The sequence below is a fragment of the Triticum aestivum genome, chromosome 6B (genome assembly GCF_018294505.1).
Source record: "Triticum aestivum cultivar Chinese Spring chromosome 6B, IWGSC CS RefSeq v2.1, whole genome shotgun sequence".
NCBI lineage: Eukaryota > Viridiplantae > Streptophyta > Magnoliopsida > Poales > Poaceae > Triticum > Triticum aestivum.
In genome coordinates, this window is record NC_057810.1 from 633,212,502 (window position 1) to 633,222,890 (window position 10,389).

At 46.4% G+C, this 10,389-nt stretch overlaps 2 protein-coding genes across 2 annotated transcripts; one reads left to right on the forward strand and one right to left on the reverse strand.

Annotated features, from left to right (window-relative positions):
• Window positions 1-572: 572 nt before the first annotated feature.
• LOC123138400 (E3 ubiquitin-protein ligase COP1) lies at window positions 573-6,973 on the forward strand. The gene is made up of 13 exons (XM_044558372.1): window positions 573-1,151; window positions 1,946-2,023; window positions 2,902-3,057; window positions 3,330-3,689; window positions 3,905-4,053; window positions 4,156-4,221; window positions 4,589-4,667; window positions 4,758-4,913; window positions 4,999-5,097; window positions 5,291-5,395; window positions 5,516-5,695; window positions 6,273-6,383; window positions 6,513-6,973. The coding sequence occupies exons 1-13, from the start codon at window positions 780-782 to the stop codon at window positions 6,681-6,683; spliced, it is 2,082 nt and encodes a 693-aa protein (XP_044414307.1). The 5' UTR covers window positions 573-779; the 3' UTR covers window positions 6,684-6,973.
• A 655-nt stretch (window positions 6,974-7,628) lies between these two features.
• LOC123134622 (uncharacterized) lies at window positions 7,629-8,729 on the reverse strand. Its single transcript, XM_044553839.1, has 3 exons — window positions 8,622-8,729; window positions 8,347-8,480; window positions 7,629-8,240 (listed from the first exon to the last, which is right to left on the reverse strand). The coding sequence occupies exons 2-3, from the start codon at window positions 8,467-8,469 to the stop codon at window positions 7,914-7,916; spliced, it is 450 nt and encodes a 149-aa protein (XP_044409774.1). The 5' UTR covers window positions 8,470-8,480; window positions 8,622-8,729; the 3' UTR covers window positions 7,629-7,913.
• Between the last annotated feature and the right edge of the window lie 1,660 nt (window positions 8,730-10,389).

The following is a 10,389-nucleotide window of genomic DNA, read 5'->3' on the forward strand; positions in this document are numbered from 1 at the left end:
GCCCTAACTTGGCGACCGGATACCGAACCACAGTTACTTTACCCTCTGCCGAACCCGAGCAGTGGCCATCCATGGGTAGACGTCGGAGGTGGCGACGTGCCTGCCCACCGAGCACTAGCAGCACAGCAGTATTCATTTCGTGACAACAACGGAGGAGCATCTGGTCATGCATGCAGATACACACACCTAGGCCAAGCAGCACACGCACAGGCGGTCACGTCAACGGGGACACGCCGTGTCCACCCGCCGTCCACCTAACATCTTTCACCCTGATGCAGCTGCACCTTTTTTTTTTTTTTGAGGGGTTGATGCAGCTGCAAGCCTGCAACTGTGTTGCGCATCGTGGCTGGTCTAGACTCCACACCGCTCCAGCGTGCCAACAACGTTCGTCGCGTGTGGGCCGTTCCTCCCCTTGCCCGCGAGCCTGAGCGATTTTGATTTGGTTGGGTTGGGTCGGGTTGGGTTGGGTCGCCGCCCTGTCTGTCGTCGTGGGCCTTGCGTGCAGGCGGGGAGGGAGGAGGAAGCGGCGGCACGGCCGGGGTGGGGGGTGGGTCGGTCTTCTCTTCCCCGACGTGGTCTCCTCCCACCCATACGCGCCGCTCCCACTCTCGGGGTCTCGCCGCCCACAGAACCAAATTCCCTCCACCACCTCCTCCCTCGCGCTCCTCCCTCCCCCATCACACATCCCACCACCACCACCACCACCCGCTTCCGTACGCAATTATTCCCCCCTCGCACACACCCGGCCGCGGCGCCGCCACCACCACCACCACACCCCGATGGGCGACTCCTCGGTGGCCCCCGCCGGCGCGCTCGTGCCGTCGGTGCCCAAGCCGGAGCACGCGCCGTCCGGGGGCGACCCGGCGGCCCAGCTCCAGGCCCTGGCGGCGGCGGCGGACGACGCGTGCGCGGGCGCCTCGCCGTCGTCGTCGCCGGAGGCGGCGGAGGGGGCGGAGGCGGATGCAGCGGGGGACAGGGACCTGCTCTGCCCGATCTGCATGGGGCTCATCAAGGACGCCTTCCTCACCGCCTGCGGCCACAGCTTCTGCTACATGTGCATCGTCACGCACCTCAACCACAAGAGCGACTGCCCCTGCTGCGCCAACTACCTCACCAAGGCGCAGCTCTACCCCAACTTCCTCCTCGACAAGGTCAGCTCCTTGCTCCACTCCGCTTCTTCTTCGTGCTATCAGTTGGCCGTGCTCGCGATGCTCTCGCGACCGATTTGGGCTGCGTCCCTAGGCCCCCAAGTGTGGCACAACCTTTAGAAATGTTAGGGTTCTAATGTCCATACATTTGGATGTGATTTGGGCTGTGAGTCCAGTTGGGTTTAATTTTTTCAATATAATGCATATAATGCCCTCTTTGAGTTCTGTGTAAGTCACGAGGTTTTAGCTGTGTATATGGAGCAATCATCAAACAGTATCGAACGCATCATCAAACAGTAAAGTGCGTGGGACTGAGATCCAGTGACTTGCCCAAATGTGACACTTACTGTTTGGTGATTGCTCCATACAATGCCCTCTTAATTTTCTGCAAGTCACTGGATCTCAAGTGTGATGCATTTTTTTTAAACTAAACTTGCTGGTATTTTTGCAGATATTGGTAAGAGCCCTGGTCAGATAGTACTGTTCCTTTGACTTGTGTGATGCATTGCAGTTTATTGTAGATGTCAGATTTGATCAGTAGTAAATGTGTGTGTGCATTACTTGTGTTTTGTCTGCTTGTCAACAATGCTTGTTATGTACGCTTGCTATGGCTTTGATGGTTTCTAGTTCTGTTACAATTGAATAGTATGTCTCTTTTTTCTGTGGGAAATTGAATATGTCTCTGTGTATGGTTCCCTTGGTACATTCAAGCTATCTATCATGTTATGCCTGTTCATGCTTATTGAAACTGCCATTACATAGAAAATCACTAAGTTCTGTTTTTTTTTAACTTATAGGTCGTGAAGAAAATGTCGGCCCGGCAAGTTGCGAAAACAGCATCTCCCATTGATCAATTCCGACATGTTGTGCAACAGGTCAGTCACTCCACATGTGTTGCTTTCCTGTGTAATGTTTGTCCACTCCTGACATATAGTTGCAAATTTCAGCTCCTTTAATGTTCATTGCAGTATGCAGATAATGACTATATGCATTGTTCTGAGCAAATATAGTTACTAGAATGTTCACCTTGTATGCGCCTTTAGCTGTATCTTCGGGCTGCAACTACTTTTGTGGTGAACAGGCTATCTTCCTGCGTCCACTATCAAATGCTCGAATCTAAGTAGCTGCAATGCAATCCATATCTAAGTATCTGAACAAACTTTCCTCCTTGCATGTTTTGCCACTGCCGAATCTATGTAACCACCAATCCATGTCTAAGTATATACCAAGGATGAAATGCAGCCGGGGGTTAGGCCCCTTTTGATTAAAAAAATATACTTCAAGGAAAGTTAGCAAACAAATTGTACCTGCCATACAGTCATCTGTTCCCCTTCAGGGGCACCTATCTATCTTTCTCCTCACTGGTACAAGAAAATCTTCAGATGATAAACCAAGCATCACGAAAGATGGATTTGTACTAACATGATCGAAATGACATATGTAATAAAAAATTAGCAACAAATTTGCAAATTAGTTAGTTATCAATGTGCCTTGCTGGTTCTCTGTTATCACATACTAAGAACTCGATCAAGTTAGTTCTAAACTTTTGGCATAGGAGCGTCATATATTCATGCTTTTATTTTCTGGCTTTTGCATTGTGCAACACTCCATTTTCCCTTATCAACATGATTTCCATAACTTTTAAACCCCTTATCACGCGCTTATTTATACACATGCACTAAAAAGAAGTTACCGACGAATCATGACATATCACTAGTATGTTGAGTTGAGTTTTAATTCATCTTATTTACAGGGAAATGACATGACAGTTAAAGAGCTAGACAGCCTTATGACTTTGATTGCTGAGAAGAAGAGGCAAATGGAACAACAAGAGTCAGAGACAAATATGCAAATATTGCTAGTCTTCTTGCACTGCCTTAGAAAGCAAAAGCTTGAAGAGTTGAATGAGGTTTGTCCTGACTACTGATAATATAGATATAAGCGTTTATTTTCTGGTTCTTCATACTCCTTCCGTACCAAAATATAAGACGTTTTTGTAGTTCAATTTGAGCTGCAAAAACGTCTTATATTTTGGGACGGAGAGAGTACATGCTAATTAAATTTTATATCACAATTTTTTTTCCGTCTTGCTATTTATTGAAAAATGCCTACTTACTTTTTGGTGTAGTTTTTTTTACATGAAGTATATTCTTGTTAATAATGTTGGCTCCTTTTAAACAGATTCAAACTGACCTGCAGTACATCAAAGATGATATAAGCAGTGTGGAGAGACATAGGTTAGATCTGTATCGAACAAAAGAAAGGTACTCCATGAGGCTGCGCATGCTTTTGGATGAACCTGCTGCATCAAAGATGTGGCCTTCGCCTATGGACAAACCTAGTAGTCCCTTTGTTCCCAACTCTCGGGCACCACCTAGCACATCATCTCCAGGGGGGTTAAGTAATAGGAGGTTTGATTTGAGAGCACCGGCAAGCCATCAAGGACATCAAAGAAGAGATGCCCTTGCTAGCTCAGACCCTCCCAATCCCCCTCTACAGTCGGGTAATGTTATTGCTCGGAAGAGGCGAGTTCAAGCGCAGGTTTGTCTCTTTATTTAAGAAAATGTGTACTCTTCTATGTCTAAACATTATTGTTGTTTGTTGCACACTTCAAGTAGGTTATTAGTATATGCAAAATAGTAGTCGAGAACATTGACTAGTAGTAGGCACATTCTTTTTGTAACGTGTTAGATGAAATGATCCGTGCTAATCCCATGCTATTTGTTACTATCTAATGCAAGGACTTAAAATTGCAGTTTAACGAGCTTCAAGAATACTATTTGCAAAGACGGCGTACTGGAGCGCAGTCTCACAGGCAGGAGGATGCTGTTACGATGAATAGAGAAGGTTATCATGAAGGTCTTGAAGATTTTCAGTCTGTGCTTACAACATTCACTCGATATAGGTCTGCTGATTATTTGTTCTTAGTAACATAATATGCTCAGAGTAATTTTTATGGTGTTCATCGAGCTTATCATGTTTTTGTCCTGTTTCATGTATGTTTCAGTCGCTTACGTGTAATTGCGGAACTTAGACATGGAGATCTGTTCCACTCAGCAAATATTGTATCCAGGTGAGTGTTTAAAAAAAATTCAGCATCGGTAATTTTATCAGAGTATAATTTTCTGTGCATAATTTTATCTGAGGCAGGTAGTGCTGTAGCAGAGCTCCAAAGCCGGCATAGGGGTAGAGTGAGGGATTTATAGGCTCCTATTCATCAACTTTAAGGGTGTTCAGTTTGCAAAATAAATAAATAATCATCTACCAAAGTTTATTGCTGATCATTACAGTGTACAACAAGGGACAAATCTACCAAAAAATTGTTTGCTGACATCATTTGAGTATTTTTCTGGCTTAAGGATCCACAAGTCACTGCATTTGTTATCATTGTAGTCCTTACCATGAAAAATGAAGACAATATTGATATTCTTTAAACGCAGTATCGAATTTGACCGTGATGATGAGCTATTCGCTACTGCTGGAGTCTCGAAGCGTATTAAAGTCTTTGAATTTTCTACAGTAAGTAAACTTTTGCAGGGTACTTGTGTTCACCATAAGCATGTAGCCAGAATTTGGAGTTAGTCAAATTTGATTTATCCTGCTTCTTAGGTTGTTAATGAGCCATCAGATGTCCACTGTCCAGTTGTTGAAATGGCTACCAGATCTAAACTCAGCTGCCTTAGCTGGAACAAGTACTCAAAAAATGTTATAGCAAGTAGTGATTATGAAGGCATAGTTACTGTTTGGGATGTTCAAACCCGCCAGGTAACCTTGCTCTGCTCCACAGTTATTTTGTAAAATGCTGTGTAGTTCTCAGTAATTTATGCTATCTGCGTACTGCTTTTGACAGAGTGTAATGGAGTATGAAGAGCATGAGAAAAGAGCATGGAGTGTTGATTTTTCACGTACAGAGCCCAAGATGCTAGTATCTGGTAGTGATGATTGCAAGGTATTTCAGAGCCAAAATGGTTCAGTTATTTTTCTATTCCCATAAGGAAGAAAGCTTGATTGTAACCTTCCTTGGTTGGGTAATAATGGGATATTTTGTCATCAGGTTGAAACCTCTGAATGTTGCATATCTGCACTGCAGTTCTATAGTGGTTCTGCAATAACTGACCGGTATCTACTACTGTGTATGCCAGGTCAAAGTGTGGTGCACAAATCAGGAAGCAAGTGCCATTAACATTGATATGAAGGCAAATATTTGCTCTGTTAAATATAATCCTGGATCGAGCTACTATGTCGCAGTATGTAGCATCCATTTCCTTGATTTGTATTATAGTAATAAATAGAAAGATCTTTTTTCTTTCCGAAACGGAATAGAAATAGAAAGATCTCTTTACTCATAGGATGCTACAATATTTCAGGTCGGATCTGCTGATCACCATATTCATTATTTTGATTTACGAAATCCAAGTGCACCTCTCCATGTTTTTGGTGGGCACAAGAAAGCTGTTTCTTATGTGAAATTCTTATCAAATAATGAGCTTGCATCTGCATCGACCGATAGCACGTTACGGTTATGGGATGTCAAGGACAATTGCCCAGTAAGTGAGATCATCTGAGCCTTGATTTTATTATATTATTGCCTTTGGCAGTTGTGTAGCATATGGTAGTTGCATGTTTGGATGTACTCTTTATCTTAGAAGTAATAAAACTGGAGATATATAGTATTTTGAACTTCTCCATAGCTCATGGCTCACATCCAGAATTATATGTCGTATTATCTTTTGCTCTGGGAAAATGATAAAAGAATATCAGTGACATGCATAGGAAATGTCAACTTTGCAAATTGAATTTTCACGCGACATCGGGGCATTTTTCTTCGGATTTGCAATTAGCTTGCTGTGTTCATTACTCATTGGCCCCATTTTAAAGTGAATTCATTTGTCGAGTGATTGATCATAGTACGTTTTCACTTTTGTCTCTTAGCTTTGTCCAACGGCCTTGTTCAGCTATTATTTCTTGCTAGGCTTGAAAGAAAATGTCACTCCCTGTGTAAATAAATATAAGTTTTAGGTCACTGAAGTAGTGACCTAAAACGTCTAATATTTGTTTACAGAGCGAGTCCTATAAAATAGTAGTTGTAGTTGACCTTGATGTTAATCTGGTAATATCTTGCAGCTAAGGACTTTCAGAGGGCACAAAAATGAGAAGAACTTCGTAGGACTATCTGTAAATAACGAATATATTGCTTGCGGGAGTGAAACAAATGAGGTTTTTGTTTACCACAAGGTAATTGCGAGCTTCTGACATGATTCTTTTTTCCTGTCACGTGCTTCATATGCTGCGCTATTGCTTAACTGAGCAGCTAGATCATTCTTTCTCTCGGTCTTACTTGAAGCCACTCCGCACCAATTGCAGGCTATCTCAAAACCTGCTTCCAGCCATCGGTTTCTATCCACGGACCTGGACGACGCCGAGGATGATCCCGGGTCTTATTTCATCAGCGCTGTCTGCTGGAAGAGCGATAGCCCTACTATGCTAACTGCTAACAGCCAGGGGACCATTAAAGTTCTCGTGCTCGCCCCTTGAGTGTGATCAGGGGAGATCTGTAGCTAGCTTGTATATCCTATGTATCCCGTCGTTTCATTGTTGTGCCATTATATGTCCCGAAGTGGGAGTGGAGGCATATTGATCTCCAGCCTAGGGTGCGAAATTTTTGTGGAGGTAATCGTCTGACGTAGGGTTTCAAGGGCTCGGAATGTGCATAGTGGGGGTGACCCTGTTGTATATAGGTGCAAAGCAGTCGGCTTGTCTATTATAGTACTACTACATCTGTAACGTGAGAAATAAATCTTGAATAAAGAGTCCGGCTTGGTTTCTGAGTGACTGACTGAACACATGGCTTGCTGAGCTGAATTGCGCCCCAAAACGAAATTTGAAAACGTTGCCATTTCAGCTTTTACTACTACTCCCTCCGTTCCTAAATATTTGTCTTTCTAGAGATTTCAACAAGTGACTACATACGGAGCAAAATGAGTGAATCTACACTCTAAAATATATCTATATACATCCGTAGGTGGTAATCATTTGAAATCCCTGAAAAGATAAATATTTAGGAACGGAGGGAGTAGTACTGAATTAAGAAAATTTTGTACTTGCATTTTATTGGTTTGTCACATGGTCAGTGCTATGGATCAAAATCACTGGTGTAGCTTCGAGGTTCGGACAGCTGTTTTCCCCCTTCCATGCGCCTCTCAAACTTGAGAGCCGGGTTGAACAGATGATGACCCTGTAGTGTGCTTGCATTGCATCCTACTAGCCGTTTCTATCTGCCGTAGCATTCCATTCCTTGTGTATTGCGTTGCACTTGCACTTGCACACTTGCACGGCCGATCGTATGTGCTCCAGCTTAGACGTGGCAAGCAGGACTCCAGTGGTAAGGAAGAGTTGTTTTAATTTGGCCCAAGGAATGGAATGCATATAACTGGTCAATCTAAAACTATAACTGAGATGTATATCCATCTGAAACTATAATTGATCAATCTGAAGCATCTCTTCATAAACAACATGCATGGCATATATAACTGATGCCTCATACATCCAATACTGACCAGGATCCAGGCCAATTATACAGCCCAAATAGAGTAACTAGTATAGTCGATCGGTCCAATATAATTAACACCACAGACCACACTGCAGCTAGCAGATCGATTCACACATATGGCACTCGATCATCATATGCATACTACGAAATCGATTCACACATAGGAGTACTTATTATCACTTAGAACTACTCGCAGTACTTCATGAGCATGATCCTCACTTGTCACCTCCACGGAGAAAGTCCACGAAGTTGGCGACGTCGTTCGCTGCGAAGCAGAAGGCGAACCCGACGCAGATCCTGCCGAAGAGGTATCCTGGGTCGGCGGCGAGGAGGAGGAGGCCGGCGCGGGCGCACATGCAGTGGCGGACCATGGTGACCGCGAGCTGGAGGCAGGCGAGGGCGAGGCGGCGGCATGGGAGCCGCAGCGCCAGCGCCGCCACGGCCGCCTCGAGCACCGCGCAGCAGAGCATGGCGAGCCAGAGGGCCCTCCACTCGTCGGCCGCCGCGGCAGTCACCCTGACGCAGCGCAGGAGGAAGAAAGCCTGCACTCAGACGGCCGGGATGCCAGTTTGGCGTGTGATCTGATGATCGGCCGGAAAGTCTAGCATCTAGCCTAACAGCAGAGTAGACGGGTTACTAGGTTGGTACCTGGCTGCAGAGGTGGTGGCGGCCGATTGCGTACTGGGCCGCTGTGGCCACGGCGTAGGCGACGACGGTGACGCAGGCGGTGACGAGCGCCGTTACGCTGGCGCGCCTGACGGCAGTCCTCATGGTGGGTGGAGCTGCGAGGAGATCAACAACAACGCAGGTTAGATGATTCGCCTGCGAGGAGATCAACAACAACAACGCAGGGACGGAGAAAGAAACGATTGACTGCCGTGCCGGAGGCTTGGGGGAGACGGCCGGCGTGGGAGGAGACTCACCTTCTCTGGTCGTGGTCGGTCGGTCTTCCCTTGGGGGAGACGAGCGTCAGATAGCTTGGTCTTGGTGTGCTTCTACGTGAAGGCAGGGTTGGAGGCAAGGTGGAGGGCAATAGCTCACGGTGGGTGGTAGGGCTGTTTAAGTAGAGCGAGCCCGTGAGGCCGTGTTGCAAAGGCGATCGATGATGCGCGGGGAAACGACGTACGTGTCGAGCAGGACAGTGGACCGCGCGCCGGTGATGAGACGATCTCAGCCGCTGGCATGGCCATGGCCATGGGAAGCTGCGTGCACGCGTCGAGCTTTCAACTGGATGTACAGACATGTGATGTGCAGTGTAGCTCCACACAGGCAGGCACACACGTGAATGCATGCACAAGAATGGAAGGTGGGGCTCCAATTCCCTACTACACGGTTTTGCTTTCCACAAACAAAAATAAAGCACACACCCCAAACTCCAAAGGCTTCCCCCAACACCCTTACGGCTATGATGACCGGTGCTCTGTCCAGCGTTTTGGTCAGGCAGGTAGCCAGTACAATATCTTGACTTGCATCAATTCGGTTCATTTATTTATAGATCTCAATCGAGAGAGATTTAAGAAATTCTCAGTCAGGTTACATAACATGTGAAAAAGAAAAAAAAATCTATTTTTTTTTGTATGAATCTTAATGTAAGATCTCGCAGATATAGCATACCGAGAGTTAGCGAGACGGTTATTTATTTCACCTTAGCGGCCTCGGCTTTGAGTTACTCCCCAGTAAACAAATATAAGACGTCGTAGACCACTACTTTAGTAGTAAAACCTAAAATATTTTGCATTTTCCCACGGAGGGAGTACATTATCGTGTATTACGTTGCTATTCAGGGATTAGGTTCTGACTAGAGAACCATTCATCGACTTATTACTTGATGGCCTGCCAGTGGCCTGTAATCTACTTGCCTGGTTGTTAGAAAGTTATTTTGGCAACTGACCCATATTTTCGTATGTTACGGCACCAACTTGCCCATTTTAGAGCATCTTCACTCGGCCCCCCCCTCCCCCGGAAAAAAATTCTATGAGACCAGGTCTCACGGATTAGCAGATGAGACCCATCCTGATGGATGACACATGGCATTCACAAATCACAAAGCATCTATCCCACCCTCACTTAAAATCAGGGGGAAAAGATTAGATGCTTTGTGATTTGTGAATGTCACATGTCATCCATCAGGACGGGTCTCACCTGCTTTATATGAGACCTGTTCTCCCCCCTCCCCCCCCAAACAAGCTCCCAAGGCCCTTTTTTATCGCCGGTGCTAAAAAAAGTTCAGTCACGCCCTCAGAAGCCCACCTTTTGCCTGTTAGGGCCGAATTTGACGCCTGCCGACCCAACCCGAACCCCCCCGCGCCGGGGGGGGGGGGCAGGGGAAACATTTTTGACGCGAAAGTCTAGTGGACCCGCCGAGTCAGCGACCAGGCGTGTTCGTCGACCTCATCGCCTCGGTTTCCCATGGGAAATCAATGCCAAGGCTGTCACTGGTCAACCTTCCATTGATTCCTCACGGGCGCAGTGAAGGCGCGCGGACGTGCTTCCCGTCCCCTCCCGCCACGCGTACACACGCATGCCGCCCGCGCGCCACCCACCCGCCGCTATAAAAGACGCCTCTCCCTCGCCGGTGGCTGCACACACTCCTCCCCCCTCGCGGAAGAGGACCCTCTCGCCCTCTCGCCGCTGACGCCCCCCTCTCCCCAGTCGACGCTCCTCCTCCGACGACCATGGTCGAGCGCTACC

Excerpts from the sequence above, each read along its gene's own strand:
- LOC123134622 (XM_044553839.1), bottom strand. The coding sequence starts at position 8,469 with ATGAGGACTGCCGTCAGGCGCGCCAGCGTAACGGCGCTCGTCACCGCC. Across the intron at positions 8,241-8,346 it reads GCCACCACCTCTGCAGCCAG|GCTTTCTTCCTCCTGCGCTG; the intron begins GTACCAACCTAG and ends GTCTGAGTGCAG.
- LOC123138400 (XM_044558372.1), top strand. The coding sequence starts at position 780 with ATGGGCGACTCCTCGGTGGCCCCCGCCGGCGCGCTCGTGCCGTCGGTG. Across the intron at positions 5,396-5,515 it reads GATCGAGCTACTATGTCGCA|GTCGGATCTGCTGATCACCA; the intron begins GTATGTAGCATC and ends ACAATATTTCAG. Across the intron at positions 6,384-6,512 it reads AGGTTTTTGTTTACCACAAG|GCTATCTCAAAACCTGCTTC; the intron begins GTAATTGCGAGC and ends CACCAATTGCAG.